A 20,747-nucleotide genomic window follows, 5' to 3' on the forward strand; every position below is an offset into this window, starting at 1 on the left:
AGCTCACGGTGGGGACGTGGCTGAAGACGCACTTTCCACTGTCTCCCCAGTGTTTCCCACCCATATATTTAAGGCAGTTCACCTGTTCTACTTTTCTAATAAGACTCCTAAAAATAGTCCTTACCACCTCTGCACTCACACGCACACCCACATGCAGACACACACGTGCGCACGCACACAAAATTCAAATCATCATGAAGGGAACTGATAAGAAACTCCCTGCGTGAGACACAAAACATTAAACGCTTTTTGTTCCCGAGGGAAAGGAAAGTCAGGAATCCACAGAATGATCCCATTAAGGAAAATGGGGCATCGCTTTACATTCATTTTTCTGGGAGAAAAGAAGCTGGTTTCAAAGACAGAGTACCTGGTCTTCCTCTAGAAGAATCAGACCTACAACTGCGATGTTGATGTTTCCTCCTATCGTTCCATCTTTGAACAAAGCAGACACCTGAAAAAGACACGCATTCCCCGTCAGTCCCCACATGTGACGTTCCCCCAGCCCCCAGAGTCCTGCTGGTGAAGGCCGGTCCCTGTGGTCTTGTGACACAGTCACAGTCAAAGTCAATGCTGACTTTCTTATACTGCTAGACAGGTATAGAAATCTCTCATGGCCAGGCAGACCAATCGTTAAATCTTTATCATTAGTGCCTGGTAGTAAGAGCTGAAGTTTGGGGAGGCAGGTTCTGTCTCTTACGGAACACCACTGAGGGTATTACGAGCCTCCGAGGTGATAAAAGCTCTCAGGTGGACACAACAGAGCGTTCTAGCGATGACGGCTGGGGCGTGCATTCCCCTTGCTTTCCCGGGGAGGGCCTCCGGAGGAGCTCCCAAGAGAAATGCTTGGGAAGAGACCCAGAAGATCCAAGAAAGAGAAGGCCTAAGTGTGGAAAGAAGATGGCCGAGGAAAGGTGCCCACAAGGGGTACGACAACAGCAGACGTTGGTGGCTGTTCAGGGTGACGAGCGAGGGCCCCTCGAGCTGGCTCGGCACCGACGTGCAGAATACTGGAACGGCTCAACAGAACAGAAGCAACGTTGGCACAAACCAGAGCCCTGACGTCCTCAGCCCCTGGACGCACAGTGGCAGCGTCTCGATGCCACTGCCCCCTCCGTCCCCTGGGGGATGAGAAACCACGTGGGGCGGGCGGCCAGAAGGGATGCTAGCAGGAATACCCACATGCTGAGCTGGAACAGAAGGCGTGTTTTCAAAACACTGTCATCCCCACTAATTTTCAAAACACACTCAGGCGACCCAAGATCTTGTCTTCCGTGAACCAGGTGTCACTGAGTCTACGCCACCCAAGTGGGGCTTAGATGCCTCTCGTCGCTGCTCCTCGTTACAACAAGCTGCCGATCTGGGACACGGGACTGTTTACCCGGGATGGCAGTCTACAGGGTTGGATGCTTTTCTGCCTCTAGATGACATAATGCATATTCGATACTTAAACACTAAAGCTACTAAGGAGATGGGCGTTTCTATACCGGCATCTAAAATCACACGCAATGCTGACAGGCAGGTTTACTGCGCTGAACTGTCTCGGGGTCCTCGTACAGATTTCTGGTAAATGAAGACCCTGGTCCCCTCAAACCGTGCTGCCCGCTCGCAGAGAGGGCCAGTCTGTTCTCTGGAGTTCTGAACACGGCTCTTTGACGGGAGCATGTGAAGAGGGAAGGGGTCATCACAGATAAAACCCATCTCTTGTGCCTGAGACACAGACCCACGCCCATTAGGTGGGATCACACACGACTTCGACAAGAAGGCGCTTCCTACCATGTTGAGTATCGTCAGCACGTAGGTGGTGATGTTCTCGTGGCCGTGCGTCTGCATCATCTTCCTGTCGACCACCACCAGCGTCTCCACATTCAGCTCCTCGTTCCTATGGGACTTGAGAAGAGAGCGCTTGTGCCTGGAGCAAGACGCATACTCGTCGGGCAAGATGAAAAGGTCTCCCTCGGGAGGCTGGGGCATGTCTACGGAGGGAATGTTCCGGGAAGAAACGAAAGCAAAAGTCGTCACCCCAAACCAGCGGTGGAACTGGGTATGCCCACCCTGGGTTTTCACAACGAAAGTTCACGACATGAGCCACGTCACCCTTACGACTTTGTGACACAAAACCGGCATTAACGCGAAACTTGCACGAAAGTGAAGTTCGTACAACCTAGGTGTGATGCAAACCATTGCTAGGTCTACCTCTCTATAATTTTGCCCCGACTTAAAAGAAAAAGAGAGGGCACCTTGGCTTTCACGAGCTCGTCTCTAGAAGCACAATGTTCAAAGGCCATTCGCGTAATGATGCGTCAGACGGGCTCCGCACGAGACTTACGGACCACAAAGCGGAACGATGGCTACCACGCAGTGCCTTGCATCGTTGTCATATTTGAAAAATGTTAATGGCCTCTTTTTAAAGGACATTCCCAAGTCTGGACGCGTCACTGGTCTATCTGTTGTGTTTCAAATGGGTTTACGAACTTGGTGACACAGATCTACTCCACTGCAGAGCCGAATTTCCTAGAAAGCACCATAAATATTTACCTCGCTTAATTACAAGACAAAATACACTCTGTCCCTTTGGCACCGTTCAAAAATCGTCTGGGCATTTATAATCAGGGAGGTAACACTATGTTAAAAATGAGTCAGCTTTGTGGACGCCCCAGAAAATGTGGTTAGAGTCATTTCATGTGAAAGTGGACTTCAAAACACCCACATGTATGGGTGGCACTAATTCAAAGCCATGCCAACTCTGTTCATGGACCGCACCGCCAGAAGATGCCATTTTTTTGGCTGGTACCCACATCTGGCGCATATTTTCTCTTTGCTAAGATACTTTCAAACCTAAATGAACCCTGTGGAAGCTAATAATGATTCTGGCAAAGTTCTTAAAGCACCAATCGCATGCCACCGACACTGATGCAATTAGAGAGGCCTGACTCCACCCTCAGAGCTCTCTCTACTGGCGTAGAGATAGGCTCTGGGTAGGGATGGGCCACCGAGGCACAGGGGAGGCACGGAGCAACCTGCTCGCAGCCCCTCCCTACGAAGTGTCAGAAACGGGGTGTCCCGTCTGGCAGCATGGTTCCAGAGCACAAGGTTAATCCTCACCATTGATTTTAAGCAAATCAATCTGCCTGTGACTGCCATTTCCCACAGGTGCCTAAACACGCGCCAAAAAAATTCCCATTTTCTGAGCCGGAGACTCTAATGGGAAAAATCTTCATTAAACATGAACCCCACTGAGCCAGAAGGCTGGGACTCCTCCAAGCACATCCAGAGCCCCACGAGCAACACGGAAAGATCCAGTCGCAGACAGCGGAGGTCCCGAGAATTAAATGCTTCAGCCCGGAAGCCGCGCGTGTCACCTGTGCCCGCCCGCCACTCGGCCACCAAGCTCTCACAGAACTGCCATGCGCCCAGCAGGGAAGGGATGGAAATATCTGGCAAACCGAACTGCACCAGAAGGGTCACTAATGTCTTCTAAGAGGCATTTTGTGGCACTCTGCGTCTCTAGTTCTGTTATGAAAAGAAGAGCCACTTTTCCCTCCCATTTTTCAGATAATAAACTTCTTGTGCAGTGTTTCCAAATGACTGACTGCCCTGCCCCAATCACCCCCCGCCCCCGAGATTCTGAAGAGCCCGTCCAGGTAGCACACAGGTGCACACGCATACACACACACACACACACACAGGCACAGCCACGGCAAACAGGATGACTTCACTGTGTGCCGAGCTGTGCCCTAGGCGTCACTGGCCTGCACGGCTCTGATGACCCCCCCTTCATTTCAGCAGGGTCCACACTGCTGGATTTTCTCACGGCCCGCTACAACATCGGTTCTGAACCCTAGTGTGGCCTGTCGAAGAGGGAAGGACAGCCCTGCCAGGATCCAGGCGCTTGGCTTTTTGTCCCTGACACGGGATCCGTCCCGGACCGAGCCCTGCCGGCACGAATTCTGGCTCTGACCTTGTCCGTGCCTGAGGCCCGCCTCTTGGTCCCGACCCTGCCCGGTCCCATCCCCTGCCACCTTCCCCCCCTGCTTCTCCCTGTCTACGCAGCCAGAGCAGCTGATGCTGACAAGTGCGCCCTGTTCTGACACCACTCAACCTCGGTCTCCCCGACTTTCTCAGACTCTGTTCACCTCTCGCCGTCCCCAGACCCATTCTTCCTGCGGACCGAGCCCACCGACTTAGGCGATTTGGACTTGAGTTTCTCACTTGAACATAGCATCAGGCTTTTCTTCACGGGATAATAGGGGTCCAGATGATACACAGGTGCTGCCAGTTTAATGGTACTTTCTGTGCCACTGTAAGAACCAAGTGATTTGGGGCCATCTACTCTATTCCACCTGCAGCGCGACCTTCTCTGTTTTAGGGTGCCGGGCACAGCAGCCATAGAAACCGGCAGGGGAAGACGGGCTTCGCAGAGCCCCACTGGGGGCAAGTTTAACAAAGTGGTGCTGGAGGGGAAGGTGAGGGAAGCCAGGACAATTCCAGAGAACACTGAACTGCGAGAGGCTCCCACGTGAAGTGCAAATGTCACATCACCTCTGAGGCATTCACCACACAACAAAGGATTCCACAAAGCGCTGGTGATAAACGACAGCTAAATTACGGCACGTTGAGCCTGTCCCTTTGATGCGGTGGCGTAAAATATATAAACATGTACGGAGATAAATTACCTCGCAGAAAACTATGTGGGCTCTCATAAATCTAGACCTCCAAACCACAGAATTACTGAGCAGACATGCCGGGGTCCCTTTGAAGACTTCCAGTGGATTCTGCATTTCTGGGCGGTACGTCATCTCACCTGCCCAGGGAACAGGTCTGGGGAACAAAAACACCCACCGCTATCTGTCCGTCCCCCACGAGGGGCGTTTGCAAACGGAACACACAGACGATGGAACCAACAGGTAAGTCCGGCGAGGACCACCCACTGATTCCACCTCACGGCCGGACGACTTGCAAGAACATTTGAACATTTTGTGGGTGCACGTAAATGCCCGAAAGGTTAAACGCACGCAAAGAATCGCCCTTACATACATTTCTTGCGTCTGCCACAGAAATGCTGCTTTTGCGGGTGCTGGAGGGTCGAGCCGCCGTGAAGGTGCGGGATCCCCAGCTCCCGATCCCTCTGGGTCACGACCGCCTGGGGAGCCCCCGGAGCCCGCTCGTCTGCGGATCTCTTGTACAGTATGTGGGAGGGGGGCCCAGCCCCGGCGGCGTCCCCGGGTGTCCCCACCAGCTGGGAAGGAAGCGGCTTCAGGAAGTAATCGGCTTCTTGTGTTCTTATCATGCCCGACTGGAAACAGAGAGGAAGAAAGAAAGGGCGGTTACACCTCCTGACCAGACAACGTCCAGGATGCCAGCATCACTTCTGTCTCATTCCTTCCCGAGCACCTGTTCCTCCCCCGTGGCTGAGGACGAGGACGGGAAAGACCCTGAACTCTTCCCATCTGCATCCTCGTACAAGCTCCACGACGTGACTCCAGGAACACAGGGGGCTCCCAGCGCACGAACGGGGGTTCCTTTAACCCAGATCACGGAGGAGAGAGCTCACGTGCACAACACAGACTCAGATGTGAGTGTGGGTGCTGGAGGGGGAGGGTCCCACACAAGAAGATCAAATTGCAAGCCTAACAGTCATTTGCAGAACTCCTTTCAAACTTGACCGTGGTGTAACACTGGGTGTAGAAGCGTGCAACTTAAAATTAATCCAGAAGAGGGGCGCCTGGGGGGCTCAGCCGGTTAAGCATCGGACATCAGCTCAGGTCATGATCTCACAGTTCATGGGTTTGAACCCCGCATCGGGCTCTGTGCTGACGGCTCGGAGCCTGGATCCTGCTTCGGATTCTGGGTCTCCCTCTCTCTCTCCCACTCCCCCACTCATGCCTTCTTTCTGTCTCTCAGATAAACATAAAGAATTTTTTTTTTAATTAATCCAGAGGAAAGCACAAAACAATTTACTTAGGGTAGCAGGAAGGCCTTTCTAAGCAAGGTATTATGGAAATAGGAAAAATCTAACTCAAAAAACACTAAGAGACATCCGTAGAGCAAAAGTAGTATTCAAAAACACTAAAAGTATTCTAAAGGAGGCAAAATTGAGGGACTGCTTTTTACTTTTTAGAGTGACAAATATTTTAAAAAATTGTTTTAATGTTTTTATTTATTTTTGAAGGAGGGAGAGACAGAACATAAGCAGGGGAGGGGCAGAGAGAGAGAGAGAGAGGGAGGCACAGAATCCGAAGCAAGCTCCAGGGTCCGAGCTGTCAGCACAGAGCCCGATGCGGGGCTTGAACTCACAGTGAGATCAGACCTGAGCCGAAGTCGGATGCTTAACCAACTGAGCAACCCAGGCACCCCTAGAGTGACAGATATTTTTAAAACCTGATAGTAACAAGTGCTGGAGAATCCATGGCAAAGTGTGGTTCTGGAAAAGTGGTCACTGGGGCGGAGCCGGGAGGCGGCTGCCATGGTTTCCCGCCACATCCACCAGTACTGAAAATGTGCCATCAGGTCTAAGGAGTTAGCCTTTTGGAATTCTTCCCAATGCTTCGTATAGGCACCGCCCCAACACAGACCAATATATATGATTGTATAAGTGCAGAAAATAATAAAAATAAATCATTTAAAAGCTTACCAATTAATTCAGGGTAATGTTTTTATCTTTTATTTTTTTTTAATTTTTAAAAATTTTTTTTAAATTTTTTTAACATTTATTTATTTTTGAGACAGAGGGAGACAGAGCATGAACAGGGGAGGAGCAGAGAGAGAGGGAGACACAGAATCGGAAACAGGCTCCAGGCTCTGAGCTGTCAGCACAGAGCCCGACTCGGGGCTCTAACTCACGGACCCGTCAGATCATGACCTGAGCCGAAGTCGGACGCTTAACCGACCAAACCACCTAGGCGCCCCTCAGGGTAATGTTTTTAAAGTATATTTGTATATTTGAAGAGAACAGAAGATTAAAAAAAGATCAGATAATTATGTGCTGATGATAATCATAATTATTATACATAATTAAACATTTTTTTTCTCAAGTTCCTGAGACCGTGGATAACATCTTCTATATAATACCTTATTGAAATTTTTTTAAGTTTACTTATTTATTTTGAGAGAGAGTGAGTGAGTGCACAAAAGCCGGGGAGGGACAGAGGGAGAAGGAGGGAGAGAATCCGAAGCAGGCTCCACGCTATCAGCACAGAGCCCAATGTGGGGCTCGATCCCATGAACCGTGAGATCACGACCTGAGCCGAAATCAAGAGTCGAACACTTAAAGGACTGAGCCACTCAGGCACCCTTATGATGCCTTATTTACATCACTGACTGCAATTCTGTGTTAGGGGTATCGTATTACTCTCTTCTCAAGGGTGAGGACAGAGAACTACAGTGGTTCACTTCTGTTTCCAAGGCAACCCGGCTAGGAAATAGAGTTGGGATTTGAGCAAAATCAGAGTCAGTTCAGAACCTGCGCTTCGACGGTTTATACTTCGAGGGTTTCCAAAAAGGGTTAAATTTATACAGTGTATAATAGATGCTGCGATCCCAAGCATGTCCATTTTAAAAAGCATGGTCTGCACGTAGAGAACCTCCCTGGAAGAAGTGAGAGCCATCGCGGGTGGCCGTGGGCGGATGTCTTTGGGGAGAAGACTGCAGGAGGGACCCTGCTTGCATCTTCGTACCTTTCTGCACCACTCAAGTTTTTAGAATCCGTGTGTTTTCTTACATAAGTAATGTCAGTGGCACTGCTGGATTATGGGGTTAGAGACAATTTTTTGCACCCCTTATAAATGTTATTCAATATCGCCCTGATTTGAGAAGACGATGAATTGTCTCTGCAGAACTGTCCAGCTGTCACTTAGAACTCTCTGATGCTAAACCACCAGCCTTACAATCGGGCTGATTTTTCCCAAAGTCACTTTGATAATTTCCTACACCGAGCTGGACGCTGATTAGGTACTCAAAGAGGTTGATGCATGCGTCCCTGTTCTCAGTGTGCCTCTGACTTAGGAGCCCGAGGCTGAATCTCCTTTAGGGGGGTTGCTGTGTGAGCCTGGAAGTCTGCAGACTGTGGGATGACAGGCGGGGGTGGGGGGCAGGAGCACTTCTTAGATCTTGGGTAAAGGGACAGATGGGACTCTAGGGAACAGGAGGGTTGGGGGTGGGAGAGAAAAAGGAAAGGGGAGACCAGCTGATTGGACATTCAGAGATTAAGCGTTGGCCCTAGAGTCCCTGCTGGTGGGGGAGAGGGTACACTGAGTGAATTATCAAGGAAGCCATCAGCACCGTAGGGGGTAGACCCCCGGGTCCAGGTACCACCTGGCAGTGGAAAGGTAAAATGCCTGGAATTTTTGTCCTGCATCACAAGGGGGAGGCAGCTCTGCCGCAGGGCTCTCTGGGGATGACCTGGGAATCTCTGTGTCCTCTAGACCTCCACCTGCTGAAGTTCACAGTTCCATCAAGGAATAGACAAACGTGGAACAGCAGAACAGCCAAGGCCTGCGGGCTTACATCGCGTTTGCATTTAAGTTAAACCCGGACCAGCAGGAGGAATCGGCATGTGCTCAACACGACCCAACGGTTCTTCCACACTTTAGAAGGTAACCAGTTCATGTATTAAACTTAAAAAAAAAAAAAAGAATGCAGTTTTCATCTTAAAGAAACCTTCTCTGATATGTGAACGGCTCCTTGTCTTTTTAATCACCCCTCAGAGACCATCAGCTCCTGGAGAATGCGCAGTAGGTGTCCCTGGAGCCCCAGCTGAGTCCCACACCCTGGCATTCACCATCCACGGCAATAATGCGACCTGTGTGACTTCCGATGGTTTACTCAGCCTCTCTGTGCTGCGCTGTCGTCTAGGAAGTGGGGATCGGGCTAGCTGCCTGCCAGGACTTCGTAGCTCACCAATTAATCTCTTTTAAACACATGACGCACAGAAAAGACGCAAAAAAAAGATGTGCTGAGTTAATGAAGCAAAGAATGTAAAATACGCTTCACCTCTGATGCTGATTCTTCTCTGATGACTCAGGGGGTTCTCTGGGGGGATTTTCACCGTACAGCACGAGACACCCCCCCCGATACCCAAATGCCCCTGCACCCCAACTCCACCATGGCCCCAAACACATCTGTGCTCTGGCCTGCTGTCTTACTTTTTATTCTTCTGGCTTCCGCATCTAAACCCTGTGTTCTCTGACAGCTGTTCGGGCTCAAAAACCACTCCTGCTCCCCCCGCTCGCCCAGTTCAAGATGCCGCTTGGGTGCCCGAGGCTGAGAGCACCAGATCCTTGGGCAGCGGTGACCTCCTGCAGCTGGAGGGTCTTCTTAACTTTCATTAGCAAAGTAGTCAGCCCCAGTTTCGTTAAATACAGAGAATATGAGGGCTGATAAGGCCGATGTTTTGATGTCCCTGATCATCCACAGACGCTGAAACGCACAGAAAAACCAACCCCTTTGTCTTGCTTCAGCATTAGTTTGCAAGCTTACCGAAGAGGTTAGATAAGCCATGGAAGATGAATGTTTTCTTGCGAAAGCTGTTCTTTATTGACCCAAGGATATTCATTTGGAAACTCATCCGATGTCTATGGTACACCTGCCCACAGTAACCACCGGGACGTCAGCTGGGTGGATTATGAACCAAGCTTCCAGAAAGAGGCCAGTGGGCCTCCACGCTGTGCCAGGAGCTCTCCCGGGGCCCGTCTCTCTCCTGGCCAGCTCCGTAAATCCTTTTACGCTGGGAAGTTCATCTAACGCTCACACTGCACTTGCACAGACAGAAAGAGCATGTGCTCTGTTGGTACTCAGAAAATGCTATTTCTCACCCAGCACTGTCTGTGAAGGAAACGCTGAAGTTCCAAAGTCAGATATGGTGTGAAGGTCGCTTTTTTAACTTTTTTAATAATTTGTTTTTGATAGAGACAGAGTGCAAGTGGAGGAGGGGCAGAGAGCGACAAGAGACAGAATCCGAAGCAGGCTCCAGGCTGTCAGCACAGAGCCCGACGCCAGGCTCGAACTCACGGACCGGGAGATCCTGACCTGAGCCGAAGTCAGATGCTTAACCGACTGAGCCACCCGGGCGCCCCTGTGTGAGTCCGTTGTATCCACAACTGAAACTTGTTGGATCTCTGCAGACAAATAAATTAAACAGAATACACATCCATAATTACATGAAAACATAGCTGACATTAGAGGAAGTTTTTCAGAGAGTAGGAAGAAAGGGAATCATTCAATAAACAATCTTGAGAAAACTGGTCAGCTCTTTGGAAAAAATAAATCTAGATTTCTTCTTTCTCCCTTATTCACCAAAATATAGGTCAGGTACAGCAAAGAATGATAAAAAGTAAAAAAGATGAAATAAAATATATATATTTGTAATTCTGGTATAGACACTTGTAACCAGGAAACAAAATCAGGAAGCCGCAGAGAAATGGATCAATAAATTTGGGTAAATTCAATGTTTGGGTGTGGTGAAAAATACCATCAAGTCGAATGACAAGTTATCGGAAATTTTTTTTTATGTTTCTCCATTTATTTTGAGAGAGAGAGAGAGCGCATGCGAGCAGGGGAGAGGGGCAGAGGGAGAGAGAAAGAGAAAGAGAAAGAGAGAGAGAGAGAGAGAGGATCCTAAACAGGCCGCATGCTCAGCAGGGAGCCTGACATGGGCCCGATTCCAAGACCGTGAGATCATGACCTGAGCCGAAATCAAGAGCCGGATGCTCAACCAGCTGAGCCACCCAGGCGCCCCACTCAGTGGGAATTCTTGAATGCCTATGACAAAAACTATGATCCTTAAAAACAATCCATAAACACCAACAATGAAGAAGTAATACAACTTAAAAAAAGGAATGGAAAAGAAACAAAATAAGACAAAAAAGAAGAAAAGGAGATTCACAGGTAGGGAGAGAGTTATTAAAAAAAAGGGGGGTTGATCCTACTTCCTTCCAATTTTAGCAAGAAGACGAAAATCACAACGAGGTGCACTTTCTTATCTGTCCTACCTGCAGGTGGAAAGTCAGCGTATACCCTGTCATAGTCAAGATGTGAGGAAGATTAGTAAATTGGTAAAGTACTTTTGGAAAGAATTGACATTGTCTCAAAAATGTACATGCATGTACTTTCAACCTAATAAATCTGCAGCTACCTATGAAAATTCTAACACACGTATCGCAAAGTTACCCTATGAAAATTCTAACACACGTATCGCAAGATGCGTAAAAGGATGTAGATCATAGTAAAAATAAATACGACAGCCCCCGAAATGAGAGATACTTGAAATGCCCCCCGATGACAGGTTATATAAATGAGCGTGTATGTATTGGAGAACAATGTCAACATTTGAAAGAACTAGATAGTTACCAATAGAGAATTATACCCAAATTTACTTAGTGAGAAAACTGAAGTGCAGAACTGTAGTGATATTACTATATACTTGCTTTAAATAAGAATAAAAAACTTGTATATCAATGCACATAGTTATAAAAGCTGTCCACAAAATGGAATATTACTTGGCTATAAAAAAGAATGAAATCTCGCCATTTGCAACATGGACGGATTCAGAAGTAAATTATGCTGAATGAAAGGAGTAAGACGTAGAAAAACAAACACCATACGACTTCACTCACGTGGAATCTAAAAAACAAAACGAGCAATTGAAAAGGCAGAAACAGACCCAGAAATACACACATCACGCGGATGGCTGCCCGAGGGGCAGGGACTGGGGGATGGGCAGAGTGGACGAAGGGGAGAAGGAGGCAGAGGCTTCCAGTTATGGAAGGAATAAGTCACAGGGATGGAAGGCACAGCATAGGGAACACGGTCAATGGTCATGTAATAGCGGTGTCTGGTGACAGGTGTCACTTATGAACATGGTGTAAGGTCAAATCACTACGCGGTACAGCTGACACTAACATAACATTGTGTGTCGACATACTTCGGTAAATAATTCAGTTCGATGAAAATCAAACTTGAAATAGAAGCTGCCCGGAAAAGTTGCATGAATCAAAAAATCAAATGGAAGGGCACCCGGGTGGCTCAGTCGGTTAAGCGTCCAACTCTTGGTGTCAGCTCAGGTCACGATCTCACGGTTCGTGAGTTCGAGCCCCGCACCTGGCTCTGGACTGGCAGCAGGGAGCCTGCTTGGGATTCTCCGTCTCCGTCTCTCTCTGCCCCTCCCCCGCCTGCACCGTCTCTGTCTCTCTCAACATAAAATAAAGAAACTTAAAAAATTAAAAACAAATCAAACGGAAATTAGGAAGAGAGGTATAAATGTCCGAGCACTGAGGCTATTTCCCCTGCCGCGTAACGGATCCCCACCGAAGTGTGATTTGGCTCATGAGGAGAAACAGGCATTTCATTTCCCAACTGATTTAATTTTACCCTCCTCTGTGTTTTTTTTTTTTTTTCCAAAAGCGTCATTTGCTCGAGGAATATTCTGCTCATTCTAGTCTTCTCGGTGATGTTTCAGAAACACACAACAATTGCAACTTTTCTAGAACTTTCATAGAAGTTGCATTCTGCTTTGTATTCCCTTAGGAAACTCAGGATCTAACCAGAACCTGCCCCAACCCAGTCCGCCCCTGGCCATATGCCCGAGCCCACAGGAAGTCTCGCTGCCTGATTATTTGTGATGCTGTGAAAATCAAAATTCTCCCAGAATCTTCTAAAAGGCCAAACAAACCAAGAGGCTCTTTCTCCAGGAGATCTTCCATCTGCTTCTTTTTACCCCATCGCCGCTACACCTGGCTCGGGCCCTGGGCCTCCTCAACCCACCTGCCTGCAAGGACAATGGGGTTGACGCGCTGGTCATAGGAATCACCCATCATCCTAAACCCATGTAAGTCCAGGCTTCAACATGCTGTTTGCTTGGTTGTATAACTGGTCCCTGGTGGCCTTCGTATTGCTCACCTGTCGTTTCAAAAGCCTAACATTTTGACCCCTGGCAGTTCGCTAAGGTTAAAGCTAGATGCCCACATCTTGTCAGTTTTGCTGTGATTCAGTCATCATAATCCACCAAGAGGCCTGAGCCTAAACCCCAGTTCCTACCACAGTGCCATCAGATCACATCCGTGTCCCCTGAGCACTCACTGTCAGTGCATGGGAAGAAGGGAGAGGCTGTGGAAGTCGTCAGCTGCAGGCTGACTGGGGTGGACTGGGCACTGACTGGACAGTGACTGGAGGCTGATGAAGGCTGAGTAGAGGTTGACTGGAGGCCAAGTGGAGGCTGACTGGAGGTTGACTAGAAGCTGAGTGGAGGGTAAATGAAGGCTGAGTAGAGGTTGACTGGAGGCCGAGTGGAGGCTGACTGGAGGTTGACTAGAAGCTGAGTGGAGGGTAAATGAAGGCTGAGTAGAGGTTGACTGGAGGCCGAGTGGAGGCTGAACTGGAGGTTGACTAGAAGCTGAGTGGAGGGTAAATGAAGGCTGAGTAGAGGTTGACTGGAGGCCGAGTGGAGGCTGACTGGAGGTTGACTAGAAGCTGAGTGGAGGGTAAATGAAGGCTGAGTAGAGGTTGACTGGAGGCCGAGTGGAGGCTGACTGGAGGTTGACTAGAAGCTGAGTGGAGGGTAAATGAAGGCTGACTAGAGGTTGACTGGAGGCCGAGTGGAGGCTGACTGGAGGTTGACTAGAAGCTGAGTGGAGGGTAAATGAAGGCTGAGTAGAGGTTGACTGGAGGCCGAGTGGAGGTTGACTGGAGGTTGACTAGAAGCTGAGTGGAGGGTAAATGAAGGCTGACTAGAGGTTGACTGGAGGCCGAGTGGAGGCTGACTGGAGGTTGACTAGAAGCTGAGTGGAGGGTAAATGAAGGCTGACTAGAGGTTGACTGGAGGCCGAGTGGAGGCTGACTGGAGGTTGACTAGAAGCTGAGTGGAGGGTAAATGAAGGCTGACTAGAGGTTGACTGGAGGCCGAGTGGAGGCTGACTGGAGGTTGACTAGAAGCTGAGTGGAGGGTAAATGAAGGCTGACTAGAGGTTGACTGGAGGCCCAGTGGAGGCTGTGGAGGCTGACTGGAGGCTGAGTGGACGCTGAGTGGAGGCTGACTGGAGGTTGACAGGAGGCTGACAGATGCTGACTGAAGGTTGACATGAGACTGATGGTGGCTAAGTGAAGGCAGTCTAAAGGCTGGTGGAGGCTAAGTGGAGGCTTACTGGATGTTGACCAGAAGCGCACTGAAGGTTGGAGACTGATGGAGGCTGACTGGAGAGCGACTGAATTAGGCACAGAAGGGTGGTCTTCCAAGCAGGAGACGTTTTCCATGCCTTCCCCCATTTGCATGATGCAAACAAATTTATCCTTGGTCGAATTCGCTTTGGATTTGGGGACCCGGACAAATTGGGGCAGTGTGAAAACCAGCGGAGCAGAACAAGTGCAGCTTGGGTAACGTGCCAACCATCTACACTCCCCACACACCAACACGGAAAGGGCACGCTCCACCGCAAGCTTGTGCCATTAGCCAATCAGGCTTTGGGTGAACTTTACAGCAGGAGGAAGCAGGGCCGTGATTGCAGAGGGCGATTTAAGAATGCACTGTGATTATCCTGGCTGTTCCAAATGATCAAGGACAATGAATATATTTAAGGCCCTTCCCGAGTCTTGTTTCCTGTCCACTACTAGCATCAGAAGCTGTCTTTGTTTTGAAACTTCCTCATTGAAGCTTTAAGGGGTCAACACTGTGAATGCCCTTGTCCTTAAAATCTGAAGAATGCTCATATTTTTTGTCTTTTATACTGATTTTAACTCACTCAAACATTAAGTTACCACTATTTCCTGCCCTGCTACATAACAGAATCTTAGTAGTGACATAACGTATGGTTAGAGCCCAGATGGAAATGATATTTGTTCTCCCAGGAGATGCCTGCTTGACGACTGAACCAGGAGTGTTGGTGGTAAAAGCTTCTCGCCCACTCATGGTTTCTTCAGTGGGGCGGGACCCGGGAGCACAGAATCCTGCCCCTCACCTGCTCCCCTCCGGGGAGGGAATAACTTGTCTGTGAGTCTAGGCTCAGAAGCGGGCGTGCACGGTACAGCCCTCCCACTCAGGACGCCGAACACCCCTGGAAGCTCCTGTCCTCGTGGGTCTTGGTCACAGCATGCGCTTAGCTGCCAGGTGGGTGGCCGCCCCTGGTGGGTGACTCTCAGGGGTCCAGCATCTCTTGCAACGCAGTGCCTGGGTCCAAGTTGGGGTCCACTTTTAGGACAACCACTCACCTGCACAGATCTTCCCCTGTCTCCAGAACTGATGTTATCAGTGGTTTTAAAAAGGATACATAGGTCTATTCTTTTGAGTTATTCTTGTTGTTCGTATCTTACAACGCATTCGGAATACAGAACATAGGGAAAAGGGAAAAGTGACAGGAAGAGGTAAGGAAGCAGAGAGGCATGTATTGGGTCACTTCAAAACCCAATATACTTTATTAGCTCACAGGTGGCTTATTAATTAGCAGAGCATTTACTAGGTATACTATTATGCACATAAACACCTATGAAATAATAATTACTTTGTCTTGGGTTCCACCTATGTGGTAAGTAATGTGCTGTATGTATGTATGTATGTATGTATGTATGTATTTACAGTGCAAGGGCGAGGGAGCAGCAGAGGGACAGAGAGAGAATTCCAAGAACGATCCACGCTCAGCATGGAGCCTGACGTGGGGCTCAATCCTATGACCCTGGGATCATGATCTGAGCCAAAAGCAAGAGTCAGGTGCTCAAGTGACTGAACCATCCAGATGCCCCTGTTTTGCTCTATTTATTATTCCTATTCCAGTAGCTGACATATAAAATGAGAATTAATATTCCCATTTAAAGGAAAGGGACACTAAAATTAAAAAAAAAAAGTTGTTCAACATTGTAGACCTAGTAAATGGACGAGCTAAAATTAAAATCCAGGCTAAATGACTCCAATATCTATGTCCTCACCAGCACATCAGGGCTTCCTCTCTACCACCACCATTAGGTCTATTCTTCGGGGGGGGGGGGGGGCGGCGGGCGTACGTAGTATGGCCCCTGGAAAGTAACACCAGTGATGGTGGTAGTTGAGAGTGAACTTGGATTCGTTGTAAATGTATATTACAAACTCTAGAACCACAACTAAAACATGCAAAAAAAAAACCTAGAAATACAAGTTCGATGCTAAAAAGGATAGAAAACAGAATCCTATAGCATGCTCATTTAAAACCACAAGAGGCAGAAAAAGAGTGGAAGACAAAAATAGGAACAAAGAACATGGGCAACAAGTAGAAAACTGTAACAAATAGAGTAGGTATTAATCCAACTACATCAGTAATCACTTTGAGTGTCAATGCTCTAAACAAACTAATTAAAAGGCAGAGATTGTCAGGATGCATCGAAACACAAGAGTCAACTGTACATTGTCTACAAGAAATCCACTTTACATCTAACACACATATAGATTAAAACTAAATAGATGGAAAAATATACCATGCTAATAGTAATCAAAAGGAAGCAGGAATAGCTATGTTACTTTCCGACAGAACAGACTTCAAAGTGAATTTATCAGGGATAGGACCATACATAATGATAAAGGGGTCAGCTCTCTGAGAAGACCTAACAATTCCTAACATGTATGCACCTGATAACAGAGCACCAAACTACATAGGACAAAACTGATAGAACTGTAGAGACAAACAGATGAATGCACTCTCATGGTTGGAGATTTCAGCACCCTCTCCCAGAAATGGAGAGACCCAGCGGGCAGAAAATCAGTAAGGACATAGTGAACTCTGCAACACCATCCATCAACTGGATGTAAGACCTCCTTAGACGACTTCATCCAACAACAGCAGAAAATACACTGTTTCCAAGCGCACACGGAATACTCGCCAAGACCGACCACGTTCTGAGCCATAACGCATATTTTAAAATATTGAGAAGATTAAAAATCATACAATGTCCACTCTCAGACCACAAGAGAATTAACATAGAAATCAATAACAAGAAGATAAGTGGAAAATCTCAAACTATGTGACGATGAAACAACACACTTGTAAATAACACACAGATCAAAGAGGAAATTCAAGACAACTTTCTGAACTAAATTAAAATGAAAACACAATGTATCCAAATTTATAAGATGCAAGGTAAGCAGTGCTGAGACGGAAATCTCTAGTCTTGAAAGCATGTATTAGAAAAGACGAAAGATCTAAAATCAATGACCTAAATTTTCACCTTAGGAAACAAGAAAAATAAAACCAAATAAAACCCAAAGTAAGAAGAAGAAAATAAATAGTAAGAATTAGAGCAGAAATCAATGAAATTGAAAACTGGAAATCAACAGAGATTATCAAAGAATCCAAACCCTGGTTCTGTAAAAAATGGTGAGATGCACTCATGCGGCACTTAGAGAAATTCCACATCCTGAATGCTTTCCTTCTTCTAAATAAAGATTGAGCAACCCAAGCATTCACTCAACAAGTGTTTTAAAACACAATTAATGGCCATGTGGAAACCAGAAAGGCTAATTAAAAATAAGTAAGTAAATTCAGAGTATATGAATTAGTAAATAGACAGACATTGTGACGATCAAACCAAAGAAGTCTAGTAAATCAAAGATCTGGTTTTTAGAACCAAATGAGCACACCTCAGGAAAATGCAACGAAGATGCAAAAGGTAAGGAATATAGATAATAAAATGGACTATGGCACGTATTTATAATGGGGGATCAAACTTCTTTTGGAGATGAAATGTTATTGTAGCATGTCTTCCCAGGTTAGTGAATTTGTTGTTACTGCTTTTGTGTGTGCTTTTCAATTTTATGAGACCTTTCAGACCAATCTATTGTAAGGGTATACGTCTCTGTTAGAGGGGAAGTCTATACATGCACTGTCCACAATGGTGGCCCCTAAATTTTAATTAATGTAGAATAAAATTAAAATTCCAGTTCTCCAATGGCTCAAGAGCCATATGTGGATATTCCAATTTAAATTTAAATTTTTCTTTTTTTTAACGTTTATTTATTTTTGAGACAGAGACAGAACATGAACAGGGAGGGGCAGAGAGAGAGGGAGACACAGAATTGGAAGCAGGCTCCAGGCTCTGAGCCATCAGCCCAGAGCCTGATTCCAATTTAAATGTAAATAAAGTGAAGTCGTGGTTATAAATTTAATGTCGCAATGACTCAGTAGCCACGTGTGCCTAATGGCTACCATACTGGACAGCACAGGTATTTCTATCATGGTATAAAGTTTCACTGGAAAGTACTACTCTAAGGCAAATGGTGAAAAGCAAATCTTTGGGAGCTTACTTTTTAAGACTGATTTGCTAGATATATGAGAGGTTGCTACAGCATTTCTCTACCATCGTATATATCATACAGTTAGAAACAATCTTACAAATCACATCCACCAGCATCTTTATAAAAATGGCCCGGCCCAAATGTTCAAAACGTATTATCTTAGATTGATTGCTCAGTAAGATTACTTTTGGCTGACAACAATAATATTTGAACAAGAACAGCTCAAACTTAAATCCTCAGATCCTGTTTCTGTACATTCCCAAGACACAAAGAAATATTTAAGCAAAGTTATTGAGTCAAGGCATGGAACATACTGCTTCTACTTAATGTAACCAAAACACCATGGGTTGCACATTAGAATAGATTCCTACAGAGCTGTATAACATTTAGACATGACTTCAATTCCACAGTGGAAGAAGTTCCCAGTCCTTCTCATCCAAGGACTCTGCGGTGTGTTCCTTCACTCATTCACTCATTTGATGAATTCGGTGAATATTTGGCAACTGCCTATTGTGAGTCAGGTGCTCTTCTAGGCAAATCCAGATGCAACTATGAACAAAACAGACAAATACGGCTGCCTTCTTGGAACTTATATTCCAGTGTGAGGTGGGGGGGGGTGAGGGAAGAGAAGAACGATAGACGTAAAAACAAATGGTAAGAGGTTAAAAGAAAACGCGTCAGTTGTTCCCAACTTGATCTATCGATTCAACCCAATTCCAATCAGAATTCTCGCATGTTGTTTTGTTAATATCAACAAACCGAGTCTAAAGTTTCTATGGCATGGCAAATGACTCAGGGAGTATTTAGGGAGAAGAACAAAGTCGTAAGCCTGACACTGACCCAACTTCACAACTTCCTGTAAAGCTACAGTAATCGAGACAGCACGATACTGGAGAAAGCAGAGACAGATCAATGGAACAGCACAGAGAGCCCAGAGACAGACCCACCTAAGTACGGTTAACTCATCTCTGACAAAGAAGCAAAGGCAATACGATGGAGAAAAGATAGTTCTTTCAACAAACGCTAATTGGATAACTGGACATCCACAGGCAAAGAAACGAATCCAGACACAGACTATAAACCTCTCACAAAAATTCACTCAAAATGGATTGAAGACCTTGTAAAAGGCAAAACTGTAAAGCTGCTGGAAGATGACCTAGGGGAACATCGAGATGGCCCCGGGCATGCAGTGACTTTTTTAGATGCAACACCAAAGACAGGATCCATGGAAGAAATAGATGAGCGGAGCTCTTTAAAATTTAAAAATTCCACTTTGTCAAGAGAACAAAAAGACATGGGGACCTGCCTGGCTCAGTCGGTTGAGCGTCCGACCTCGGCTCAAGTCACGATCTCGCGGTTTGTGAGTTCGAGCCCCACGTCGGGCTCTGTGCTGGCAGCTCGGAGCCCGGAGCCTGCTTCGGATTCTGTGTCTCCCTCTCTCTCTGCCCCTCCCCCGTTCACGCTCTGTCTTTCTCACTCTCTCAATAATAAATAAACATGAAAAGAAAAGGGAGAACAAAAAGACATGCCACGGGCTGGGAGAAAATATACGCTAAAGTCCTATCAGACAAAGGACTGTACCGTAAGAAAACAAGCAACACGCTAAAAAAGTAAGCCAAAGACCTTAACCAAGACCTCACTAAATAAAACATGCGGATGGCAAACAAGCATATGAAAAGATGTTCCACTTCGTACGGCATAAGGGAAATTGCAAAGGAAAACAACAGTGACATAAGACCGCACACCTGTTAGACCGACCACCATCTGGAACCCTGACACCGCCACACGCAGATGAGGGTGTGGATCCGTGGAGGCACTCCTTATCGCTGGTGGGAATGTGACATGGGGCGGCCGCTTTGGGAGACGGTGTAGCAGTTTCTTGCAAAACCAAATACATCCTTGCTAAAAGACCTGCAATCATTCTCTTCGGTGTTTACCCCAAAGAGTTGAAAACTTTATGTTCACGCAAAAGACCTGCCCACAGATATTCATAACAGCTTTATTAATAAGCAGCCAAGATGTCCGTCAGTAGGAGGATGGGTAAGTAAGCTGGGGTCCATCCAGACATGAAATACTAGTGAGCACTAACAAGAAATGAGCTCTCAAGCCATGAAAAAGCATGGAGGGACCTTAAAAGCATATCGCTAAATGAAAGGGGCCAATCTGAAAAGGCTGCATCCCATAGGATTCCAATTCCATGACATTCTGGAAAAGGCAAAACTACAGTCGACCCAGCAATAGCTCTCCTAGGAATTTATCCCAAGGATACAGGAGTGCTGATTCTTAGGGGCACATGCACCCCAATGTTTATAGCAGCACTTTCAACAATAGCCAAATTATGGAAAGAGCCCAAATGTCCATCAACTGATGAATGGATACAGAAGATGTGGTTTATATATACAACGGAATAGTACTTGGTGATGAAAAAGAATGAAATCTGGCCATTTGCAACAAGGTGGATGGAACTGGAGGGTATTATGCTGAGTGAAATAAGTCAGGCAGAGAAAGC

The 20,747-nt window shown here is 46.8% G+C and overlaps 1 protein-coding gene across 2 annotated transcripts in view; it reads right to left on the bottom strand.

Annotated features, from left to right (window-relative positions):
• The window catches only part of ADAMTS16 (ADAM metallopeptidase with thrombospondin type 1 motif 16), a 160,088-nt gene that overhangs the window by 108,421 nt on the left and 30,920 nt on the right, over positions 1 to 20,747 (bottom strand). For both annotated transcript variants that reach the window (XM_027073837.2, XM_027073843.2), the window contains exons 4-6: positions 5,035 to 5,293; positions 1,774 to 1,973; positions 368 to 451 (exon numbers count right to left, since the gene is read on the bottom strand). In XM_027073837.2, the coding sequence (XP_026929638.2) occupies positions 368 to 451; positions 1,774 to 1,973; positions 5,035 to 5,293 (543 nt within the window). The remainder of the gene's footprint in view (positions 1 to 367; positions 452 to 1,773; positions 1,974 to 5,034; positions 5,294 to 20,747) is intronic.

This window comes from Acinonyx jubatus, chromosome A1, assembly GCF_027475565.1.
Source record: "Acinonyx jubatus isolate Ajub_Pintada_27869175 chromosome A1, VMU_Ajub_asm_v1.0, whole genome shotgun sequence".
Lineage (NCBI taxonomy): Eukaryota > Metazoa > Chordata > Mammalia > Carnivora > Felidae > Acinonyx > Acinonyx jubatus.